Source organism: Limanda limanda, chromosome 17 (assembly GCF_963576545.1).
Source record: "Limanda limanda chromosome 17, fLimLim1.1, whole genome shotgun sequence".
Classification (NCBI taxonomy): Eukaryota; Metazoa; Chordata; class Actinopteri; order Pleuronectiformes; family Pleuronectidae; genus Limanda; species Limanda limanda.
The window spans coordinates 12,633,105-12,659,763 of record NC_083652.1 but is presented as its reverse complement, the minus strand read 5'-3'; the positions used below and the strand labels follow the sequence as shown (position 1 = coordinate 12,659,763).

Genomic DNA, 26,659 nt, shown 5'->3' with positions numbered 1-26,659 from the left:
TTGATTTAAAAGGCTCCGTGTCGGCCTCAAGGAGCCGAGTCATGATTCACTGCCTCTGGAGCGGATCCAGGATTCGTCTCATGATGACAGAGTCACTGCAGTTTGTGTTCCTCTGTTTAAAGCTTCACTTCATGGTCTGTGTCCACTTCATAGTTTACACTAGTTTCCACAATAATCACCTCTATCACTTAGTCTTCCTGCGCCCTGAACTATTCAATGAACAGCTAAATAAAACACACTTTTTACATGAATTTACTTGTTTACTTAATTATTTATGTGTTTACACCTCGTACTCATGTTCCCTCCTGAGACGTGTTTTAAAAACCTGCTTATAAGATGGAGCCCTGGATAAATAGGAGTCAGGCATATTGATGGAAGCAGGAAGTACTCAGGGGGTGAGGACAGGAAGTGAACACTGTGGGGCCCAGAAGGAATTGTAAAGTACAAGAAACTCAGGCTTTGGGCTCTTCAGCGCCAACAGTTAAACTCTATCCTCATCCTCTTCCTCCGGATTCAACACGGGTGAAGGAGGAGGAGGTGCAAGTGAACAAGCTTCTTCAGCTTCTCATAAGATGCTTAACGACACCCACTTAACTTAATCCAATCAGACCTGAAGCATCTCATTCAGATCCCTCTGCTGTTATAACGTCTGTTTCAACACGTCAGTCATCGTGTCTCTAATGCATCTTCACACTGCTGAGACAAGCTGAATCACTAACGACGCCAAAATCATGCAATGGATCCCGAACATAATCCAAACGCAGCGATATGCAGGAAACGAGGGTGGGATTGATTCGCTGAATTGATTCTCCACGTCACCGTCTCAGCTGTCATTTATAATTAAAGCCCACGTCAGGGTGGCATGAATCATCTCGGAGGACACAGGATTGAAACCGGGTTATGAGACACAGCCACACTGGGTTACACACAAACACAAACACACACGCTGGCATCCTCCAGCTTTAAGTGACACCACGGCTCCAGTGTGAGTGAGTCAGGCCGGATGGCAGCCGAGCATTAGGGGGCCGCCGCCTGGTGTAAGTGCTACAGGGCAAATTTTAATCTAAATGCAAATATATTCACCACCCAGACAAACCTGGATCAACTCGTATAGATCAGTGTTTGCTTGTTGGGATTATTGAGTTACCATGCTCAAGTTTGTATCAAGAACAATAGATTTGTTTTGAGGTGCAAGAGGAACATCAACTGGGAGATGTGTGTTTGTGTGTAAGTGGACGGTTTATCTCCAATTCTCCAATTCCAGTTCACAGAATCACTTCCTCTTCAGCAATTTGTCTACAACTTAAAAGCACAACGTTTGTTTCGGTGCTGTGATGCTTTATTCCAGGCAGAATTACAGATCTTTTATTTTGAAAAGTTGCAAACTTTGGTGTAATGATTGTGACGTTTCTGAAATAGACGACATGTAATGTATAGAATCATTCAATCTTATTTATAAACATCACTCGTGAACAGTGATAAAGCAAATTCTGTTTCATTAATATCAAAATATTGACTATAAATTCTTCATGGCAGATAAACCAGGTAGGATGAGCACAAAGTTTTTTAACTTCTTACCAGACACTCCAGAAGTCGGGCCGGTCGTGAGATGATGATGAGGAGCTTCTTCACCAGCTCTGTGACGAAGGCGACCTCGGTGCTCTCTGAACGCTCAAAGGCCTGAGAGGGAGAGAGAGAGAGAGAGGGTGAGAGAGAGAGAGTCTAATAAAGTACATGAATATACGATAACATTTCACTGTGTTCAATGTGTACAAAGCTGTAAAGATACGAGAGTTTCTGATCATGAAAGACTCGATAACACTGATAATTGCGACTTAATCGAGCCGTCAACATTCAGCTGCTGATGAAAATCCCCGATGCCTGTTATGAATTCCTCTAAATCATGAGCTCAATTAGCTCCAATCTCATCTCTCAATAGAGGCATCGGGATTTAAGACTTGAGAGAGAAACCTCCTCAGCTACAGCACACACAGACTGTGGAGGGTGGGGGGGGGGAAGTGGACAGTGACGGAGAAGAGGATGATGGGGGAACTAAAAGCCATCATCGCACTCATCGCCTCTCCGCTGAGCCGAGGAGACGCTGGAGCACATTCAGCCTCACAGCGCTCGAGGGCTCCGTCAGCCAATCAGACGGCACGATGCCACAGCGCCGAAAAAATCCACAACGCAAGAAACACTGCTGCACATACTCGGCTGCACAACTACACAACTTTTATCTGTGTAGATACAGTATAGTATTTCTATTTTTATTGTATGAAGTGTTTCTGACTTTATTATACATAGTACTTACATTTATATTGTATACAGTTTTAAAATGTTATCAAATTTACTCTTGAATCTGTTTCTAATCTTATTTCTTTCTTTATTTTTCCCCTTGTGCTGCTGTGTCAATTTTAAACTACCTGTATCGATGAAGGTACATCATATCGTATAATATCATAATACAGTATTCAGTTTTCCTTTAACATACCAAGAAATTGAGATAAGAAGGTACAGTGTTGAAGTCTGATATCGACCGTACTTGAACTCAAGCTGACGTTACACCTTCTACACTCACGTCATTCAAGAGCTTCTCCAGATTCTGCTGCAGCTCAAAGAAGTAAACGGAGGTGATGAGGCCCTCGCGGGCTTTGGTCAGGCAGTCTCTGGACAGCTCGGCTATCTGATGGTGGATGAAGCTGAGGACCCCGTCAGCCAGCGGCAGGACGCTCTCGGGAGAGAAAGCGTGGATGAACTCGGCCAGCCTCCCCTCCATCTGAGCTGTGGCCTGGTGGAGGACAGAGGGAGGTGAGAGAGGATATGTTAGAAGAGGAAATGACAAAGATCACGTCTTGAAGAAAGGATTGAATTTCTTAAGAGGAGCCGGAGGTACGTGACAGAAAAGTTCAGGAAGTAATTTCATCCGTGGCTGAGACAGTGTGACGCAGCTTATTCACAGCGACTTCAACACAGTGTCTTTCAATTTCTATTTGACTTGTGTGAGGACATCTACCTCAAGTGAACTCTGAATGATAACAGTTTCCTAAGGCTGGATTTCTCTCGCTGAGGAAGCTTTCAGCCTGTTTCCTTTAAAACCTCCCTCTGCCCACGAGACAGCGACAGGGAGAAGAATGAAGCAAAGGAGGGAAAGTCGTTTTTATTTGGCCGTTCAGCCGTGGCAGCTTTTAAAAGCATTGGAGAAATGTAATGTTCCTCCTGACAGGGTGAAACATGTCGGGCCCGTCACATAATCTTGTTTGTGGTGGTTTAACAGCTTCCATGGCTCCTGTCTAACTGGGTTTGGATGAATGATATTAAACATTCATACACATTCAATCCGAACACATTCAATCTTAACATTTAAATCCCCTTTTTGTTGTTTTCTAATATTTTAGCTCTGAAGTAATTGGATTAGTCGCAGATATGAAGGATTGAATGATCAGGTTTATGCTTTGGAGGCTTAAGGATTTGTTGTATGGTAAACATCATATTCCATAAAAACTGTGTGTGTGTGTCTGTGTGTGTGTGTGTTACCTTTGGAAAGCGCTCTTTGTACACATGGTTCATCATGACTATCTCGTTGTCGTAGCAGGAGGACGAGCGTCCGGGGCTGCAGGGAAAAACAGAACATGATGGAAAACTGTTGTGTGATAAGAACAAACCAAAATATGTTTAGTAAAATGTATTTCACGTGTTCTCTGACTTTTTAGTTTGGTCCATGTCCCAAACATTAACATGGAGGTGGTGGGGCCTCTACTTCAGCCAGCCTCATATGTTTTGGCTTCTATAATCTTTACCTACAGTCTATGTAACCAACATTACTGAATCTCTATAGAAGTATAGTTATATATAAAGATGATATCTTATTCTATTTTTTTTTAATACATATTAAGTGTTGATTGTATGCATTTTGTTATCTTAACTTTCTTAAACTGTTGTCTACAAAGGTTTAACAATTTATCTTATATGTATTATGGCTAAAATAAGCTGCTGGGTTTATTTTGTACATTTTGCTTTCTTTCTGTTTAAAAAAGCTCATTCTCTGTAGCTTACAACAGGAAAATAAAACAAGAGGTTGTATAACAGTTAAAACCACATCAACCAGGGGTCACCCCCGTAAATCTGCTCCCAAAGTGTCCTTTAGAAAAGAGAACAGTGTTTAATCTCATGGGTTCTGCTGCAGCTGCTGACCTGAGACTGCGGGAGCGCAGCCGCATGTGGGGGGAGCAGCGGCCCCCGTCGTCGTCCGTGATGCTCTCCGTGCTGCCAAAGTGTTTGGATAAGAAGTGCAGCTCGTCCATGGTGGGCTGGGAGGGCAGCTGGTGCAGCCGCTCCTGCGACGAGCTGGAGGACTGCAGCGACAGAGGAGGAAGAGGGGGAGGAAGAGGGGGATGAAGGGGATGGAGGGAGGGCGGAGGAGGAACAGGAAGCAGACGAGGGTGTGGAGAGGATTAGGACGACGGGGGAGAGGAAGGAACCAGTTGGCAGACGAGGAAGGGAGGAATATTCGAGAGTGGGTGGAGGAGTTGGAAGGAGAAAAAAGAGAAAGTGCCAGAAAGTTAATGAAGCAAAACTCCAGCACATTATCCTAATTAATCTTCATCAAGCTGATAATAAGTTTAGCTCTTCATGCTCTGGAAGCTCAATTACTACAGTATCACCAGCGTTACAGCTGCTGGTCCTGGAGGAGCCGAGACGTTAATGAACTGGTTCGGATCAGCCTCAGATCCGTGAATCTGAGACTCAGACGAACCTCCACCATCGTTCTCCTTCTTCCTCCTGCACCTCAGTGTCTCCACAGAGAACTGAAGGAGTTCAGCTGAGACGAGCACTTTTTTTATTGCGTCACAATTCAACCCAGATGCTGAGTAGATGATGTTTTAAAGAGATTTTTGATACCCACAACATTTATTACCCAAAAGGTGTCGTTCAGCATTTTGTTTGACTTTAAGTTGTGCAGTGAATTTGTGAGCAGGAACTTTTCTGTTCAGAATAATCTTCGTTCGTTTCAATAAAATATCTCTTTGCTTCTAATCATAGGATCGTGCTAAATTAAGGATGTGTTAGATTACATTGGAGCAGAATGTGTCTCATCTAATTCCAGCTTCTCCTCTCTAATGACCCTCTCATCCCACTGTCCTGGCACTCGTCACTTTCCCCTCCTCCCTCTCTCCCTCCCTCCATCCCTCCCTCCCTCCCTCCCTCCATCTACTCCTCCATCCAGGAAACAATAGGAAGTGACAACCTGCTGCAGTTAAAGTGTAGAGTGTAGTGGAAAACTCAAATCTGATGGGAAGGCTGCTAACGAATGATGCTGGGGTGAAACGGAGGGTCGGCACCTTGAGAATAACTTCACTCAACTGCAGATATTTCTTTCATTTGATATTTTCACTTTTGGTAAAAGTGCTGATGTAAGAAACAAGACGGCAGCGATGTGATTTACCGTTGAGCTGGGAGTGTTGGTGCCATATCCAGAAGACGGCAGGGATGCCAAAGACCATCGGCGTCCGTCCGCTCTGCAGAGGAAACACAAACGTTACTTCAGTTAAAAGCCAAATGCGACTCTCAGACTCTGCCATGAACACAATATCATAATTACAATGCAGCATTAGCTAGATTGCGGTCAGAAGAAAAACTTTAACTTTAAAACCAGTTGTTTTATAAATGAGGACGGAGGATTTAAAGGAGCAGCAGGATCCCTCAGTTACCCTGTGTCTGACTGAGGAGGAGCAGGGGTCTTTAGCTGTGATGCCTCCATACGAAGGCCTGACCAATATCTGAGAAGCTCCTGAATCTGCCTCCTCACTAGAGCAGCCTGAATAAACACAGGCGGCGTGAACATGACAGCTCGGCTCCGTCAGGCTCCACGTGAGTCAGCCTGTTACGCTGCGAGAACCTGCGAGTGCTACAAGAGGCTCCTCGCTCGCCAGGACGTGTGAACAGCAACACACACACACACACACACACACAAACACACACACTAACACATCTCCTCTGCTCTCAATGCTCTCCTCACAACGTACATCATGTGACCACTTACAGTAGGTACACTGTGTGGCACTTGTGGGTGTCAACAGGAACCATTTTTGTTGTTTTGCTAGTTGCAGAAAGACCAAGGCAGCATTTTTGAAAAGTAAAATGCAGAATTTAACTGAACAACAGGATCAGAAACGCTTGTAATTGATTCTCCATGTTGTGTTCTACACTGGAAGCCAAGGCTAATGTCGGCAGCTTTCTTCCTGAAGGTCAGCGAATCAGAGAACGCGAAGTTGTGACTAAAAAGAGCCAATCAGCAAGAGGTCGGGAGCATCTACTGTTTCCAAATATCTCGCAGCCCCTGAGGTTTCAAACTGAAACTGGACCAGCAGCGTTTCCAAACTCCCAAAGAGTTTTATGTGTTTTTAAATGAAAAGGTAGAAGTGTGGATGTCGCCGCTCTCTGATATAAACATAACTTGAGATCAGATCAGCCAGGAACCGGGTCATAAACACAAGCAGGAGTAAACACACACATGTGGTGATTTAAAGGCAGCGACCTTCTGGAGGAGGCGAAGGAGAAGTGAGCCGGGTTGCTGGGGGAGAAGTTCCGGGGGCTGTCCAGGGGGCTGCTTCCTGTGAGGACCACCAGAGAAACACAGTGAGAGACACACAAACACTGACAGGACCATGTGACACACACAAGATCAAGCTTTGTTAATTAACTAAAACCCCCTCATCTGATTCTGAGTTCAATACAACCATGTGACTTTTTCACAGTTATCAGGTCTGAGGGGGTGAAATTGTGTGATATTGATTGTTTTTCCAGACCATAAAGGCCTGACATTGATTTTTAGACTGATGAATGTTCTGTAGCCGGAGATTTGTATGTGTCCTGTTCTGTGGACGTTAATGTCGGTTTTTTGATTGATGGACATTTCAATGATGAATGAATACGAGCAACGAGCACCTTAGTCAAGTCGTGGTAACTTAAAACTAAACCAGGTCAAACGTGGAACAGTTCCACATTCTGGATTAAATAGTTTTCAATATATTGTTTTGTTTTGTTTTATATTGTTTTATATTGTTGTTTAATGTCTTATTGTTATTTATGTACAGTGCACCAACCACACCAAGGCAATTTCCTGTATATGCAAATATACTTGGCAATTAAAAGAATTCTGATTCTGATTCTGATAAAGTGACAAGAGGCCACTTTGACCTTGACCTCTGACCTTTGACCACCACACTCTAATCAATTAATCCGTGAGTTGAATTCAATACGTGTGTCATGTTTGAAAGGATCCTCTCAAGGCGTTCCTAAGATATTAGGGTCAAAAGGCAAAGATATCGTTTTTTGAGGTCACAGCAGCCTTTGACTTCAGGTCATCCACAAGTGATTGTGTCACATGTAATAAAATTTCCTGATATATCACCTTCACAAGAACATGAGATGATCTTCAAGCACTAAAATCTAATCAGTTCATCTTTGAGTCCAAGTGAAGATTTGTACTCAATTTGAAGATATTTCCTGAAGATGTTCTTGAGTGATCGTGTTCACAATGCTACATACAGACGGACGGACAACCCAAGAACTTATTAACCTTTCTGAAAAGGCTCAAGCTAACGTGATGCGTGACCGTACGTACCGAGGTGTCCAGGGAGCGGCAGCGGGGAGTGAGGGCGAGGCAGCGTGGGAGAGGTAGTGGTCAGGATCAGGCTTTTCCTGTTGCTCGCACGACAACTGCAGAGAGAGAGAGAGAGAAGAGAGAGATTATTATGTGAGGGTGCAAATCTATATGTGCAGGCGAAGCGAGCAAATGAGTGGCTCGCTGTGGGAGCACCACCGCGATAAAGAGGATTCAATTTCCTCCGTCATTCATCCCTGTCTGCTTCCCCTCGGCCGAGATAAGAGGCGAGGGGAGAGAGGGCGGAACAAGATGAAAGAGCGGAGAAGTTGGAGAGATTAGCGGCAACAAGCAGAGAAGAAAGAGAAAGATTAGAGCCGTAAGGGAATCGACTGTGTTTGCAGAAAATAAACATAACGCAGGAAAACCAGCTTAATTGTGTGTGAGGTACTTAACAGTGAGTCAGTCCAGATGTGTTACTGTACCACATCCTCACCGTCAGGCCGCCAGCTAAACAACCTTTTTATATTCACACTTATTCTGTTTGAACTCTCGCTCTGCAGCCGGTTGTTGTGTATTTTCAAAGGCTTTTTAAACATGCACGGCACAGGGTGCTCTTGTTTTCCGAGGCGACGTGAGGGGCATGAATAAATGCAAATAAAAAACAGAGAGGAGAGAACAAACGCAAACAGAGACACCATCGTGTCCACGGTCAGATGAAGAGACACTACCACCTCCACCACACACACACACACACACACACACACACACACACACACACACACACACACACACACACACCACACACACACACACACACACACACACACACACACACACACACACACACACACACACACACACACACACACACACACTCACTGGCGCTGTAGACACGTGAGAAGACTGAGATCGGATCGACACGTGAATACGATAACACCTCCAGCGCTTATTAAATAACACATTTGGATATGAATGATGTCTCCGCTGATTGAAGTAATGAATGATCTCACAGGGATTTCACAATTACACGAACCTGAATAGAACGTCACTCAGGAGAGCTCACACCTCACAGTCCTCATTTATAACAGCTCCCTTAAGGTGCCGGGTTGTTCCATCAAAATCCAGGCATTAGTTTGGGAAAACGGTAAAAAATGTATCTCACAATGTTAAGGAAAGTGAAAACAACTTTGTGGGTTCTTCTCTGACCCACATCTTCACACAACGTCTTGACCGTTTGAAAACAGAACACTCTGCAGCTCTACTCACGGACAGAGACCCTCGACCAGAGATCTGTGAAATCCTGTATTTTCTTCCCAATTATATTACTCTTGTGGATATAAATAAGGCGTCCATGAATGAATCAAAGGATAAAACCAGTTTGTTGAGAGACGACGGTTGTTGGGGAGAATGCTGCATGTATGGAAAGTCGTATTAAGGCTCTTGTGGCTCCAAACAGATGCAGTCAAGTCAAGTTACGTTTTTAACAGAATTATGCATTCGTCTCTGTTTCTTTTCCGCTGCTGAGATGAGCTGATAAACACGGAGCTCCCTTCCCAGCAGGAGACACTAGATCCCAGCCAATGACACGAGGATGTTTGAACCCAGTCCGCTCATACTGGTGAGCCCAATGAAAGCTGGAAACTCAGTGGATCAAATCTAAAATATTACAACAGGGTCTGAAAACGTTGCCTCTTCTCCTCGGCCTCTTTTCATTATGTTAACAGGTCGCAGGACGCTCTGATCAATCCGATCTATAACAGGTCTTATGGATAATGATCACAGATGCCAATGGGGGGTGCATTTCACATGCAGGTCCACTAACTGCTATCGTGCCATTTTACACTTTCTAAATTGGATCAATTACATCCTGACATTGTTCTATAGCTGTGAACCTGTTTCTCTGAGGCGGCAAAAATCTCAGTGCAACACACACACACAACTCTGATATCACTCAGTATGCGTGTACCTGTGTGTACTTGTACTTATGCAAGGAGTGAGAATATTCTGGTCCCCCCTAATTTCTTGGTATGGACAAAAAGGAGGGTAAGAGGTTCAACAACGAGTGTCTGCAGTAGAAGTACAATGATAGTGTGTGTGTGTGTGTGTATGTGCTTCTTCTTAGTAAAGGGAAGGACAGTGTAAAACTAATAAAAACCAAGCAGAAGGACTTTTAATGGATTGTCAGTGCTGCAGGAAATCAATGGCGGTTGACTGCTCGCACACGCACACTCGCGCACGCACACACACACACACACACACACACACACACACACACACACACACACACACACACACACACACACACACACACACACACACACACACACACACACACACACACACACACTGCTTTCAGTATTCAGAGCTGTATGTTACCATGTAGACACAAGCTGACATGTTTTTACTTTCCACATCCACAGGGCAGATTTCAGGGGGGAAGCCCGAGGCCTGTTTCTTATGAGATGGTCAGAAAAGATCAATATAGGAGTGGGTGGGGGGGGTAAGGGGGGGTGCAATGGGCTGTACTGGCTGTTGTGGGTTGAGAGGAGAGATGGAGAATAGGTTAGGAGATGGTGTGAAACTTGTGTATCTCCTAGTGACGAAAAATGGAAGCAAAGACAGCAAATCAAATATTTGCGTTTCGGGCGGGAAGGTGAGATATGATTGTGAGACGCACGTGGGGAGAGAGAAAGAAGGTGAGAGAGAGAGAGAGAGAGAGAGAGAGAGAGAGAGAGAGAGAGAGAGAGAGAGAGAGAGAGAGAGAGAGAGAGAGAGGTGTGTGAGCTGTAAGTGAATCCTCGTAGGGTGACTGCAAAACTGAATGGAAATATACTAGGGGAGAAAAACTAGAATTAGAGATGCAGGTTGAAAGCCTCCCAGTGGTGCTCATCACCCACACATGAGCAAGGCAAACATGACCCAGTTTCTTCCTCACGCACACACACACACACACACACACAAACGCACACACACACACACGTGCACACACATTAGGAGTACATGGGGAAGTATTGTTCGCTGGGAGCAGATGACACCGATGGGGGAAATCATGGCTCTAACAAAGCCAGACAAACAGGAGCCTTCATCCTCTGCATGTTCCTCCCTCTCTACCTCACAGCAGGGGGACCATTAATATTGATCGAACCAAAGCACCCGTTCATATGAGACCTGCACAAATGTAGCAGTGATACACAAAGTCAAATGGAAGTGGATGGGAGGCGGAGAGGAGGAGAGATTGGTGCAGCGGAGAGAGAGAAGAAAGAGAAAGCACGGCTACGAGCAAGAGCGCTTCAAAGCGAAGAAAGGGAGGAGGCAGAGAGAGAGAAGAAGAAAGAAGCTGGCGAGAAGTTTGTTTACCTCTGCAGCCTGGGGAGAGGTGACCGGAGAAAAGGGAGAGCTGAATAAATCACTAGTTTGTTAGTGGAAAAAAGACGACTGGGAGAAATCAGGGAAGAGGTGAAGGAGGAGGAAGAGAAGAAATATCAAATAGTCGATATTTTTGTTTTCTTGGAGAGCAGCTCTTTTGTTTTACTGTCGTGAAGTTTTATAAAGACTGGGACACGATTCCAGAGACAAAGCCCAAAATAAATTTGAAGTCAGCCTCCACCACAATGCGAGGGAGTGGAAGGCGTCGTGGTCACATGACGCCTCGTTGCTACGCAGCGTGCAGCAGGGAGGCGTGTGATAACAGCGACCAGGGACCAGAGAGAAGAACCTCTTATTACAGGAAACACTCCTGTCACTGATGGGGGTGGGGGGGGGCAAGCGAGTGAGATAGAGAATCTGAGAGAAGAGGAAGGACACAATTTATGGAGTGGAACAATGTCAGACAAACACCTGGTATCGGATAAAAGGAAACTAGATTTTACAAAAGTGGGTAATAGGGACGTGAAGCAGTTTTTAAGAAAACAAAACCTACACAGAGGAAAGAAGAGGAGATTAATATCTGCTGTTACGACTCTTTTTAATCACCACTGAAATGAGACTTCCAAAAAGTCCCATTGAAGCTGCACCCGATTGCACAAACTCCTAAATATCAGTTCCCTAGATATGCAAGATTCTTTTTAAAATCAAGTCACATGAATTATCCTCTGAGAAATAAATAGAAATGTCAGAAAACGACCTTTAAAAATCACAAAAAACTTCCGGGATCTGCACCAACGGGTTCTTCCTTCCACTGAATTTAATGATGAAGTGATTAGTGAAACAGTCATTTCAGCTTTTACACCGTGAACAGCGCGGTAACAGTAAACAAACAGGTTATTGATTCCTATTCCCATAAGTCTCTAAACCTAACCATTGTGTCTCCTGGGTCACAGCAGCGGTAAGAGGGGGGGGCAGAAGCTAAACGGTCGTGTCGAGGGCCGGAGGCGGGACACTGTCCTCACTTAGCTCCATCAGATCTCCACCCGATTGCACTGAACACTGCGGTTAACGTCAAAAAGTGGCTGGAAACATAGATGAGGAGAAAAGTCACCATGTCCTCTTTTCTCTCGGGTCTCAAACATCCCTTCAAAGCCCCTCGGCCCGATTCTTTCGGTAATAGTCTGAAATGTAAAGTCTCGGTCTGAGGGAACTACACAACAGCTGACTGCAGCAATATCTGTCAAGCGGGGGGGATCTAATGCCGTCGGGAAGTCTGTGTCCTCACACGTGCACTTTCCTGTAAGAGAAGCAGGATCAAAGAGAATAAGAGTCTCATTACTCTCACAGGACAGAGACCTTTACTGAAATCAGCAGCTAATGGTGGATGTGGCACCTGTGTGTGTGAGTGTGTGTGTGTGTGTGTGTGTGTGTGTGTGTGTGTGTGTGTGTGTGTGTGTGAGTATGAGTATCGAACCCTGGGCCCCTCCTGAGGAAAGCTGCGGCTTTTAGAAGCTAAGACTTTGATTCAGGTGCCTCATCCTCTTTCTGACCTTCCGTGGTGTGCACGTAACTGGGTTAGTGAAGTGTAATGGCTTATTTAGTTACTGAGAAGGTGTGTGTGTGTGTGTGTGTGTGTGTGTGTGTGTGTGTGTGTGTGTGTGTGTGTGTGTGTGTGTGAGTTGTGTGTGTGTGTGCCCTGCAGCACAGAGCAGCTGACTCGGAGCTTCCAGTTAACTTCCAACCAATTAACAAAATTCCCTAAACGTGTTTCCACTTTGCTTTTGATGCGACATCTGACGCACGCTACGGATTCATCATCAAAACACATTTTTAAACAATGGGTCCAAGGCCAGTTCCTATCTTTTCTTCATCGACCCTGACGTGCGGAGGAATACAGACGGATGAATGAAAGGAGAACGAAGGAGGACAAAACGAAAAAGATAAGAGAAGGAATTAGAGAGAGAGGCACTCGGAGCAGTTTGCGTGTCGTGCTCACGTAACCTTGGCGAGCTGGTCCCTAATGGAGGAGCCGACACAGAGATCACCCCAGGGCCCGGCGCTCCATCTTAGCCTCTCCTCTCTTCACCTCTTGCGCAACCTCCCCCGCTTCTTCCTCCTCTTCCGTCCCCTTAATCACTTTTTTCCCTTTCGCTCGTTCCGGGCGGTGACTTTACTTCGTGATCTCGTTGTCGTCGCAGCTGAGAAATAAACTTTTTTCCAGCCACTGTAGGGAACTCTCCGTGCACTGAATACATTTCTTAAAGTTATTCTCTGAGCATTGAGCCGTTATTCGATAGGACAGATTTATGTGAGGAAGGGAGAGAGAGAGAGAGCGGAGGGGAAGGCAGGGACTCAAGCTCCCGTACGTGGGCCGCCCGCCCAACCAGGTGAGCTGTTGTTTGCCCCAGATTTCTTTTTAACTATTCCTCTTGGGTGTGAGCAGCACTGCAGGAGGGTAGTGAGCATTCAAAAAGGTGAAACCTCAGCAGTATTTCCATCTGTTCTCCTGCGTGCTTGGGCTCAGGTGAGTCTCTGGTTTAATCCATGATCAGCAGGGGACACTGAAGTCATTCTGCGAGACTCAGCGTGAAGTCACTACTGCCGCCGCCGAAGAGGAAGCCCCTGGCGCTTTAATGCCAGATCAAATTTACAGACTCCTGACATGAGAGTGACTGAAAGCATCGGTTAAATCCACAAAGGAAAATACTGATCATTTCAAAACTGTGGTACTGTGGGACTAGAAGGGTAGGGATTTTATCCTGAGATATTAGTATTCTTCTTGAAACTCCATAGAAAGTCCATTTAGACAATTTGTATTCTCACACTCGGTTCAGCTCATGCCTCAAAGCAGCAGCTTAAGTTGCACAAGGAAACTTCAGCGAGATAAAAACTTCAAATAAAACCGGCCGAAAAAATCCAACTTCAGAAAAACATCTCTCCGTGTCGGTGAATCAGAAAAATTCCATCTCATGTTGTGTGACTCATTTTTGACTCATGTAATCAGGGTTTGATCGGACGGTGAATCAGTAAAAACTGCAGCCCGGCTAAATGTCAACATGATGAGTCACCGTTACAATAACTTAACATTACTTTAACGTCAACAAAAACATAACCACAGCCACAGTTATTAAATGAGATATTAATCTCAATCTCAAGGTTTTTATACTAAACTTCCATTTCAAACATGTGGTTAATGAGCCTATTAGTCACGTGTTATTTACATAAAATTACTTTATACAGATTATAATTAGAAAATTTGAGTATTAAAATATGGCAGGTTGCCACAGTTTCGATAATTAATGGGAAACTATGTGAATAATTCTCAGACTGTACTTAAGGAAACTGCTTTGAGCTAAATGCTAATGTCGACTCGCTAACATATTCTGATGTTCAGCAGGTGTGATGTTTTGCATTTCCTTTCATTATGTGAACATATTAGCATGTTAATGTTGGCCAATCAGCATCAAACACAGACTACAGCTGAGGCTGATGGGAATGTAATTAGTCTTGCAAAAAAATTTGTCAGATTAGACGACGAAGATAGAATTTGATTTAATGATAACATGAGATGAAGAGCTAGCGGAAGGGAACCATCAGGGCCTGAGCTCTGGACTGAATCGTTTCCCTGTTTACAGAGTAGATGTGTGATAATGTGTTATGAGTTTTGTACCTATTTATATTTGTTCATTCAAGTTAATCCAACCTGGAAACCATGAACTATGACAATATTCTGCAATCAACTAAAAACCACCTAAGAGTCTCATCGTGCACACAGAAGTGAGCAGAAATCTCACGAGCCTCTGTAATGTTTACTGAGCCTGTAGCTGAACAGGGAAATGCACCGAGCATCTTAGACCAAGAGGGAGGAGAACGGAAAACAGAAGTCACGTCACTCGGAGGCCGAATGATCTCGCCCTGCTCTCTCTTACCTTTTGGTGCGTCGGAACATTCTGCTAGTTTGAGTATGGAGGCGTCGCTCTGAGCAACAAGCAGCAGCAGCAGCAGCAGCAGAGCGGTGAGGGAGTCAGAAAGCAGCAGGTCGCTGAGAGGATGACATCGCAATGCAACGTGTTCGGTGGCTCTGTCTGCACAACCTTGAGATGTGCGTCTGGGCGAGTGTGGTCGAGAACAAGAGAGAGAGAGAGAGAGAGAGAGAGAGAGAGAGAGAGAGAGAGAGAGAGAGAGAGAGAGAGAGAGAGAGAGAGAGAGAGAGAGAGAGAGAGAGAGAGAGAGAGAGAGAGAGAGAAGGAGGGAGGGAAGGACGAAGGTGGGGTGGTTTTGTTTTTTTAACATTGTGCGTCCACGGAAAGAACCAGAACCTTCACTGCAGAGAGAGAGAGAGTCAAGGGAGGAGACCTCATCTCAGCAGAAAGACACAACACCTCTTCTGGGAGCTGATATATAACAATGAGACGAATTCTGAATGGAATCAAAGACGGGAAGAAAATGAAAACACACACAATCTGATTGTTTGCTGGTGAAAGGCAGATTGAACGTGAAGCCGGCTCCACCGGGCTCATCCATAATGGATGCTGGGCCGATCAGGTCCTGCAGGAGGGAGACGGGATGTGATGCTGAGGAGAGAGAGAGAGCGAGCAGTCGGGGCCTGATGGTGAAGTTAGGACGCGGCGGCGAGAGAGAGGAACAGCAGCGAGATGGAAACACAAACAGAGATGCTTCGCTGTTTCATTTCACGTTTGATTACACACGATGACTCAGGATGAGGAGGCAGCGGAGAAGATGGACGGGGCAGTGCGATGGGGGGGGGAGTGGGCTGTGACGACACTCACACACACACACACACACACACACACACACACACACACACACACACACACACACACACACACACACACACACACACACAAATATTTACACTTACTACTGTGCAAAGAGATTAAGCACTTGAGGAGCCTCCATTACGACGCCCTCTTTTTTAATAGACTCCTCATCCTCATTTATCCAAACACTACGTAGTGATATAGCGAGTCCTCAGATCAGAGCTCGGCAATAAAACAATATCAATAATCTTCGTTGTATGTTTCTTATCGTTACAAAATACAAAATATTTTGGTTGTGTAATGTACAAGTCCAGTGAGGAGGTATAACACTGAACAATTATCAATATCGACCACTGTGAACATATTTATCTGCATATCATTTTTTTTACATCATTATTACAGAGCAATATTATTCATGTTTTGACCCTCTGATGGTTTTAATAAATCACCCTGTAGTTTTTGTTCCTTGTTTGGTCTCCACCACCTCCTGTGGCTCTGAGGTAAATGTTTAATGTTCCACTGTGTTGGACATACTGTTGAATAGCTGAATCTATAAAAATTATCATATTTTGTGAATGAATCATGTGTTTTTATTCAGAATCCTAATGTATAAATTGTGATTGGGATCAGCGGAGGGGAGCTGAAAGGTCGAGGGGTGGAATCGAGACTGTAACAGAAACAGGATTAATAACTGAGCAAGAGGAAGAGAGGAGGAGATAAGAAAAAGGAAATGAGACACAGGAAAGGACAGAATGGCTTTCAGCACCATGGACAGCATCCAGAGCTCCCAGCTCCTCCTCCTTCACACGCGCATCACACACAAGAACACACACATACACACACACACACACACACACACACACACACACACACACACACACACACACACACACACACACACACTCGAACACACTCAATCAGCCTCTGAGCTTCAAACACAACGTCCAAACCACGTTCATCCCAGAAATCCTGCCAGTATGATGTTGTTGACGAATGACTAGAAGCACAGAAGCTTCAGTCATTGTTTTTCTTCATGTAGGAACCAATACTCTCCCCAGAGGAGGGAGGGAGAAGAGGGAGGGAGGGAGGAAGGGAGGGAGGGAGACGGAAAGAGGGAGGGATGAATAAAGGTAACACCCACCTGCTGTTCTTGCGAGGCAGTGGCAAATCCTTCTGGAAGAAAGACAAAGAAAACAAAAGAAAAGAGATCAGGTACAGAAAAATACAATCGTTCACATTATAGCTATGACACAAAAACGTGATAAAGATTTCCCAGGGAAGGAGAAATTATCCTGAAAATTCCTCATTTGAAAACAGACAGATTGACACGTAGCCCACGACAACAGCAGCTGAGCCGGGTGGTGCTAAGTGAGTGTTACTCAGTTATACAGCTCACCTACTGGGGCTTTGAGAGGCCTCTGGGGATCTGGAGAAGGTGGTGATTCAGGAAAGCTGCTGTAATTACAGGATTCTGTCTGTCTCTCTGTCTGTCTGTCCCTCTCTCTCTTTCTCTCTCTCTCTCTCTGTCTGTCTGTCTGTCTCTCTGTCTCTCTCTCTGTCTGTAGGTGGCCCAGAGAACCCTTCATCTTATTGGTGTGTGTTTTTAAAGGCCTAAGGAAGATATATGGTGGTTTTGATAATTTCAGAAGCTCTGTGAACTGTGTCGAGCTTCATCGAACGCTGAGCAGCGCTGGTTCAGTTTCAGGGTTTTGTGGTTCAGCAGCAGATCTTTATTTGCTGCGGCTCAATTTCTGCAGGTCAGTTTTTACAGTTTCACAAAAGAAAAGCTCCACCCAGCATCACCACAGACAGAGGGAACCGCCCATTCCAAATAGGCAGGTTGGGAACGGACGCTGCACCAGTGATGATTAATCTGACCTGAATAAATCCTGGTTATCTTCGCCTGCACCCACAGTACATATTTGCATCAATGTTTGTTTTCAAGCCGGTCGACGTGTTGGCTTGATTCGAGCCAAAACTAATCTCTCTCTCTCTCTGGGACGCTGGGCTGAAGCAGCAGCAGAATGAAAACAGTGTGAACGGAGCCAGATCTCATGCCAGCACAGTCGGGCTGTTTACAAAACCTGCACGCCGAGATAGAGAGTGGGGGGGTGTAAACAAGGGTGGAGCAGAGGGTGGGAGGAGAGAGGGAGGAGGCCTTATCCTTGAGCTCGCAGTCTTCTGGCCTTCAGCATCGTTTGTGTGTGTTTCTGTGAGTGTCTGTGTGTGTGTTTGTGTGAAACAGCCACTACTGATCTCCTCTAAAGAACAAACTACGCATCATACTCGATGAGAACACGAGAACAAACCTCCAACGCGGCGGCGGAGTGTTTTCAAGCTGCCCGTCCACAAGGTCAAGTCTACGTGTTGGATAACGATGACCTCAGCCGAGCGGCGAGGAGCCACGACACCGAGCGGAGCGGGAAACACTCAGCACACGAGGAGAAATAATAATCTTGCCATTTACAAGCTGCCGAGCGACTTGACTCCACGTCCTGAGGGTTTACGTGTTAACAGAAACAAATCCCTCTTAACAAGGACGACTGAATATTCAACCCATTGATCCCCCTTCACTTTGTCCTTCATTGATCAGGCTAATTGACCCTGAGCCGTCAGAGCAGAGGAGGAGATGACTTACAAGAGGAGGCCTCCCTCCGTGATGAGGAGGTTTAACTGTACAAATACACCCCCGACAAGATCTGACAGCGAAGATCCAGAGACGCTGTTCACTCCAAACACAACCACAGAACTGTGTGTTAAATAAAACTCTCTTCATATTCATACCCCATCTTCCCCATGCAGAAATCAAGTGGCAAGAAGGTTCCAGATTCAGTTTTCCAGCTTCTGTGTGGAGTTTGCATGTTCCCCCCGTGTTCTCTTTGGTTTTCTGTAGAAACTCCAGCTTCCTCCCAGAGTCCAAACACATGCAGACTTGGGATAGAGACTCTATATCCACTGAACTGAACTCCGGATAATCTCCTGATATTCTCTCGAGAGGCAGCATGTGAGAGCTCAAATATCAGATTGAGGAAACAGCTGGAGATCCTCCAATAGATTCAGATTCTATTCATTAATATTACATTTTCCATTGCACCCAGTATCTCTACAACTGGTAAATTACCATGAAGTTTGTACCGAATTTTTAGGTCTTTGTCTTTACAACCCTTCACGTCCACCTCAGGATGAATTGTCTTAACGTAAGTGGTCCAATTATCTGTTTAAACATCACCATCAACATCTTTATGTGTCCAGCACTAGAGACACTCTCACCGGGTTCAGCTGTAGTTTGTGTTTGGAGCTAATCAGCAAGCGTTAGCATGTAAACACATAAATAAAAGACTATTTACTCATTAAAAAATATGATCCTTGCATTAGTGCAGCGCTGCTAAGTGCTGGGCAATAAACAAAGAGCATAAAATGGCAGAATAACAAGTATGCAAAATACTAGAGCAGACTCTAGCTCTTCATGTCTGAACCCAGATCTGTCTGATGTCCCTCTGTCTCAGGCCCTTTGTAGTTCAGACATGTCCGGACAATAAAAAGAACCCGTTTGCACATTAAACAAAGTGCAGTCGTCTCTGTGTGGCTGCAGGGCCGTCGCTTTCTATTCACAATTAAATGTTCATTTGAACGTGGGGGGGGAGTACTCTCCTGTAATGGCCCATTTGAATTCAAAATATAGAATCTGGAAGCACATCACGTCTGTGAACATTTTCAAAATGAGTCGGGTGTCATGTCAAATTCATTCAAACTTGATTAATGGAGAAGCTGACGGTTCTTTGTAGCTGGAAGAATAAACAGAGACAATGAAACCGAGCTTCCTTCCTCTCATGACGTGTTTCCCTGAAAAATAATAATAAGATGAAATAGCCTGAAATACAAAAAGTGGATCAACAGACTGTCGATTAATCTCTTTCATACGATGGCTCATTTCCTAAATCCTCAAATGTCATGGCCTTTATTAACCACCAGAAATTCCATTACTACATTTTCCTAGTCTGACACTGTCGCATAACATCTGCCGGCATTTCTCTGCTAATCCTCAATTCCACTTTCATTTGGAAGAAGGTGCGTAAGAGACAACTCATTTCCCAGCTCGTCTGTGGTCATTGGACCAGAACCAGAGCAAACCAGTCTGTGACTCACACTCCCATCGTCTCCACACAGCAGAAAACAAGCAGATATCATTAAGGAAATTGTCCTGTGACACAATCTGCGGCCGACTTTAATTCTCCTGTGGTATAATTAGTCTGTCAGAAGGCCGGGGTCGCTCGGCTGCGTTTCCAACGTCAACACGTCGCATTGTTCAGAGAGAAGAAGAAACAAAACTGTGTCTGCCGACGCGTCACCGGGTTCACGGCTAAACGCTCTCGGAGCTCGGCTGATGATGTCTGGCGCTGGTGGAGGGTGACGGAGAGCAGATGGGAGGCTCCGTCACAAACAGGCCCGACGATCAGAGATCAGAAAACAACACAGATCACTGAATCTCAGGATATCTGCTCCCCTTCCTGACGGCTGTGCTTTTTAATCCAGGGTTTGGCTGCGGCTGGTGGGGGGGATGGGGGGGTGGGGTGAGCTGAGGTTGGTGCTTCTAGGTTAATGTGTGTGATCCTCGTTGGTCCCAGAATGCAACACTGGGTTGAATATCGGGGGGGTTGAGGTCAAAACATCTGGTTTCCAAATTACCATTGTCTATGTTTTTTAGTATTTATTTGTTTCTTTTATTAGTCTGTTGTTGAATATTGTTTGTATTCATGTTCGGTCTGTTTTTATTTGTATTATTTGTACATATTATGTCCATAAGAATAAAATGTATTATTATTATTAGTTAAGAGGAACGAGTTGTGAAATATCCATTCGACAGACAGACATTTATGGAACTAGTAGGTGGATTGTTTCATACCAAAGAAGAATACTAATGATTCAATGATTACAGCCAGGATATGATTATTGGGACGATGCTTATTTCTTGTGTCAAGATGTTTAACTGTTTAAAAAATGGACCTTCTGTCTCTATGTTGATACCACGACATGTCTGGTATCTGGATTGCTGCACGGTAAAGGTTTGCTGCCGGAGTTAAACCATAACAGAGACTGGAGAGGCCAGTGGGTTCACGTGTTCCAGCCGGGAGACGACCCCTCTGCTCTCATCTGCCTACACTAAAGGAATCAAACGCTGCTGCGGTAATGAAACGGAATCTGCCCCGGCTGGATGAGGCCGAGCCGTCCAATCATTCTGTGGACGCGCCGCGGAGAAGAGAGAGAAACGGAGAAGAGAGAGAGAAGTGGTGCCGGGCCGAGCTGCAGACGAACAACAGGGATCAATCAGAGAGCGCCGCGCTGCCAAGAGACAGAGAGTGGACCAGTCATCATCTGCAGCAGAGGAGAGGCAGGGGGCTGATGGGGGGGGATGACTCATGACCATGAGATGAGGGTCTGGTGCTTTGCATTTATCGTTCAGCCACAACATGTTTTACTCCTGATGTCCTGAACTTCAGTTCTCTGGAAACAATGACTGCGTTTACACAGACACCGATATCCTGAATACTCATAAACAAGACGCTGCCTGTAAACACAATTATTTAATTATCTTAACTTTAAATCATATAGTTTTAAATGTGGAGTGCTGATAAAAAGTGATATTAAAAATATTTGCTGCTGCTCTCTGCTCACAGGACAAACTGTCCTGTTAGCAGAGAGCAGCAGTGTCACCGCGGGCACGGACCCACAAAGATGCTCATTTCACGTTAGTCATGTTGAAGCAATGCATCATGGGTGTGACCCCCTGACCCCAACTGCGGGGGGGGGGCAGCTGTGTCACCATATGGCGCTGGGAGAATGATTGTGTGTCTGTGTGTGTGTGTGTGTGTGTGACAGAGAGAGTGACGGTTGGAATGAGTCCCACGGGACAGACGAGCTCAGCCCATCAACACACAATTTGAGGAAACACACACATGGGGGAAACTCCATGTAATTAAACTTAACACCTTTTTAACCACTCTCTCTCTCTCTGACATACAAACACACACACACAATACTAAATCGTTCACCTGGACTGAGTGTATCTATAAAATGCTTTTGTGAGTGGGACTCTGTGATGGATGCTCTCTCAGCTCCGGTCCTACATCACCGAGCCGTGGAGGATGAGACATGGAACCATCCACACACCTCCACTCTCATCCATCCTCCACCCCCCCTCACCCTCCAGCCACACCTCCCTCTTCCTAACGGGGGGGGCGTCAGTGTTCCTCAGAGCGCTCCTCTTCTTCTTCTGTGGTAAAAAAACAAATCCTACACCCAGTGACGTGCACACGGGCCCACGGGAGGCGGCGCTCCACCCGGCCTGCAGGCTGCTCCTCTCTGATCAGTTCACTTGACTGAACCACACAAAGATAGAGGGGGTGGGGGGGGGGGGGGACCCGTGGTTAAGCAGGCTGCTTCATAATGGATGAACAGTCTCTGGAACACGTCATCTCAGTAGATCAGAGCCCGGCCCGGGCAGCGTTCAGCTGATATCAGCTGATGTGAGCCTCACACTGACGTATTGATTCATGTTTGCTGATGGGAGAGGTTTTATTTATTTTACAGAATAAAGTATTTGTGTTTACATTAAAAATCATTTCTCTTAATTTGAGCTCTTTATATATTTGTATTTTCTTTAGTTATTCATACAAAGATTTTTGTGTTAAACTTTAAAATATTCCGTAAAAAATGCTGCAATAAAATGTGTTTGTCAGAGGGATTTGCTGATGACCTTTTTGGAATCATTGCCAATTTTTTTTAAACGGACAATAAATTGTTATCAGGAATTTTTTTAGCCTAATTTTGATTATCAGCCTCCAAAAATCTGTAAATGTCTGAGTGACTATTCAGGAGTCTGCATAAAAATAAAATAAAAAGGCTTCATAGTGATGATATGTGAACAACACAAATCCATCACAATACACAGACGTGTTCCAGTAGGATCCTTTTGTTTCAGTGCACTCATCAGCACACACACACCTATAGGAAAGCTTTTCGATGGGGGGGTGGGGGGGGTGGTCACAGATATTCTGATACACGAGCTGAAGAAAGAGATCAATTCATAATTACTTTTATAATAGACTCAATTTCTGAACATCTGATATGACTCCATCACTATTTAGATCAGGTGGTTATTTGGGAATAGAGACTGGAAGATTAACTGGTGAATGGAAAAAATATGAAGTCACAATCCTCTAAGCAAATATATAGTTAGATTCTCCCTATAGACTGGTTCTGATGGTTTTAATGGGCAGTGAAGTGGCTCATAATGTAAAATCAACCTTAGAGTCAGCATGAAACATGACATATAATATATTAAAGACTGTATATGTGTGATAGTAGGTTCCACTCGGTGCCAGAGAGAGAGAGAGATTACTACTGGAAACTGAAAAGTGAGAACTCCCAGTAACATGTCATCAGTGAACCTGTGAAGCATCAGCGTGAAAACACCTGAGCAGAAAGAGAAAGACGCTTCTAGATGGAGAAGCCATCAGGAGAAGCTCCTCCTGCAGAAGCTCCTCCAGCTCCTCAGCCTCACCTGCAGCCTCCGGCGCCGGATTATCCCCGAGTCATCCATGACGTGACGTGGATCTGCGGGTCTCCGGGTGGGGGGGAGGGGGGTTCCCCGCACTGGATCAAACTCTGGCCCCGGCTCTGGTCTGGGTGGAGACCATAGACTGGTCTGGGTGGAGGTCCGGTGGAGCTGCTGCGGTGTCACGTCGATGGAGAGCTCGGGAATACGCGCGGTCCAAGCGGTGCCATTGAAGCGTTGTGTGTGAAGAGCATCGGTGGTTCGATTTCAACTACGGCCCCGGGTCCTGTGTCCGGGTGTCCACGGTCACGCTGCTGTCTCTGCGGCTCGGAGCATCCTTGACTGTGTGCCAGAGGTGCGTGCGCGTTGGAATTGGTGTCCAGGCCCGGAGGACCACGGCAGACATGAAGGAATCAAACCCCAGCTCCTTTCTCCTCTCTTCTCCTCTCTCCTCCTCTCTCCTCCTCCTCTCTCCTCCTCTCTCCGCCTCCTCCTCCTTCTACAGCCTCCAGGAGATAACACGGTCCTCTCCTCACGTTCACAGCAGCCGGAGGAGACGCGCTCGTGCCTTCAGCACCTCCTCGGTCCGATGGAGGAGCCTGTCCGGTCCGGTCCTCACCACCCGGAGCCTCCTCTTCAGATGTCTCCTCCTCAGATGTCTCCTCCTCAGATGTCTCACAGTCTCTTCTCGCTTCTCCTTCTTCACGCAACCTCCGTTCCTGAAACCTCCGCGTCTCCCGTGAATCTGAGCGACAGTCGCTGCAGCAACGCGAGACTTGTCTCCTCCTTCTTCCTGGGTTCGCTCCTCCTCCTCCTCCTCCTCTTCCTCCTCCTCCTCCTCCTCCTCCTCCTCCTCCTCCTCCTCCTCCTCCTCCTCTTCCTCCTCTTCCTCCTCATCCTGGAGATTCACCACATGACCACATGACCCGCGGCCATTCTGTGACATCACCTGGAGACTCCATCACTGCGTTCAAATGTCACAATGAGAAACATTAACTGTATAATTAATACACGTTTATTATTCATAAAGGAAGGAACTTTAATTATTTAGTATTTGAGATTAATTTGTACATGGAGAATACACTGTTTTACACATTACAATTATTTGGATAAATGATACTACCACTACTACTAATACTACTACTAAAATAATAATAATAATAATAATAATAATAACAATAATAATAATAATAATGATAATAATAATAATATTATTAGTAGTATTATAATTATAATAATTATAATTATTATGCAAGTAAAATACATTAAAATATAACCTAAATTCCAATAAAAAATTATAACAACTAAAGTTGGGTCAAATCAGAAAACGCCATTATGTTTTAAGCTTTGATTTAATTTAATTTTGGGGATTGATGGATAGAAAGTAAAACACATATTGTGTGACACTGTGTTACAAGTGGTGTTACTGTGTTGATTGACAGGCGGGCGGCCATCATAACATAATGCCTGTGTAGAGAATTAGGATAGATAGATACATAGATACATAGATACATAGATAGATACATAGATACATAGATACATAGATACATAGATACATAGATAGATAGATACATAGAAACATAGATACATAGATACATAGATAGATAGATACATAGATACATAGATACATAGATACATATAGATACATATAGATACATAGATAGATACATAGATACATAGATACATAGATAGAACGCTTGCTGCAGCCAGGAGACTCTATTGATAGATTTCCAGTGCAGGTTAGAGTGGGGGGGGCGACTCCCTCCATTGAGCCTCCTGATGGCGTCACGGTGGTCTCTGTGGTCTCTGTGGTCTCTGTGGTCTCTGTGGTACACCCCCGCTGGCTCTCTCATAGCCTCTTATGTAATTTGTAATCCCTCTGAGTTTGGAGAGGAACAGCTGCTCAGTTTGGTTTGGAACCGGAGTTGAAGCTTTTCTCTTCAAACGAATCTCAAGGACAAACCGTCGTCATCACTCCAGATGTTTGTGTGAATTATAGAAACGTTACAGATTTTCAGCGTGATCATGACATTAGACAACGACACAGGTCAGCTTTTAAATTTGTTTCTGCCTCTGCTCATTCCCCCCCAAAAACAAAATGCCCGTAAATATCCGGATTAGTGCTCAGACACACACTGATTCCATTTCCATGTCCCGTTACACAACTCACAACACACACTCCTCCCTGCTGTCGGGGAAACTCTCAAAGGGTTCAGTGTAATTTTATTGGAACGTAAAAAATCCCTCTGAGACTAATCAGTTGAATGAAAACAACCCGCTGTTGATTCTGGTAAAGTCGAGACGTCAGGTTTTCATGTGACAACCACGACGATTTGGATTCAGTTCGTGGGTGATGACAGAACATTTCCAGTCCAATGAACCTGGGGAAGCAAAACACTCACACACAACACACACATGCACACACACACACACGCACACACACACAAACACACACTCACACACACACACACAGTAAGAGAGCAGATGGGAGCAGTGATGCTTTCCGGATCACGGCCTCCTCTCTCATCCAGCTGCTGCGTCAATGAAAAACATCTGTGCATTAATTACAGTGTGTGTGTTAAGTGTATTATAAGTTTATATAGTATAACTATTATCACATTGTGTGGTAGTTTTGTGATGTTGTGTTCTTTAGTCGTGTGTGCAGAGCTTTTTAATAAACAGTCTGTGGTGCAGAGGGAAGTTAGAAAACTTTGGGTTCATCCTACCTGGTTTGTTTGCAATGAATTTGCTTCATTACTACCCATGTTTTTGGTTTATAGATAAGTTTAAATGTTTTCAAAATAAAAACTCTGTTATTCAGCTCAATATCAACCATTTGTACAACAAAATCAACACTGTGCTTCTACATTGAAGAGAAGTGTCTAAAGAGGGTAGTGATTGAATTTATGTTTATGCTGAAACCAGGAATCAGGGCTGATGGTGGACCAGGTGAGATCATGATTGATTTCTTCGGTCTTGATTCATCTGCTGTTTGTTGTGATTTCCCTGAACACATCACCACTCTGCCTCCTGGTGGTGAGACGTGGCAGTGCAGCACAGAACCTGACCAGCACAGAAGTCTCTACTGTTTTTACTTGTTTCTCTTTGACTGTCTGCAAAGATCAGAATTCATATTTATTCAATCATCGAATATTACAACTGCTCAATCAACAAACAGAGGAAATTAATCCTTCTGTTGAAATGAGGGGGAACAATCTGCATTTTAAAACTATTTAGGTCAATGTTGTTCCCTGGTTGATTTAATTTGTGCTGAACGGATCACTTCCTAAGTCAAGAGGACGTCTGAGCAGCGGTTTGTTCTCACACTTTGTTCCAAAGCACAAGTTGTTC

The 26,659-nt window shown here is 44.8% G+C and overlaps 1 protein-coding gene across 1 annotated transcript in view; it reads right to left on the bottom strand.

The window, feature by feature from the left end:
* The window catches only part of LOC133023658 (microtubule-associated serine/threonine-protein kinase 1-like), a 34,331-nt gene extending 10,617 nt beyond the window's left edge, over positions 1 to 23,714 (bottom strand). Inside the window, exons 1-10 of the mRNA XM_061090732.1 lie at positions 23,613 to 23,714; positions 23,315 to 23,506; positions 16,895 to 16,926; positions 7,625 to 7,719; positions 6,536 to 6,611; positions 5,444 to 5,516; positions 4,192 to 4,352; positions 3,535 to 3,610; positions 2,579 to 2,788; positions 1,579 to 1,680 (exon numbers count right to left, since the gene is read on the bottom strand). Of these exons, the coding sequence (XP_060946715.1) occupies positions 1,579 to 1,680; positions 2,579 to 2,788; positions 3,535 to 3,610; positions 4,192 to 4,352; positions 5,444 to 5,516; positions 6,536 to 6,611; positions 7,625 to 7,719; positions 16,895 to 16,926; positions 23,315 to 23,506; positions 23,613 to 23,714 (1,119 nt within the window). The remainder of the gene's footprint in view (positions 1 to 1,578; positions 1,681 to 2,578; positions 2,789 to 3,534; positions 3,611 to 4,191; positions 4,353 to 5,443; positions 5,517 to 6,535; positions 6,612 to 7,624; positions 7,720 to 16,894; positions 16,927 to 23,314; positions 23,507 to 23,612) is intronic.
* Between the last annotated feature and the right edge of the window lie 2,945 nt (positions 23,715 to 26,659).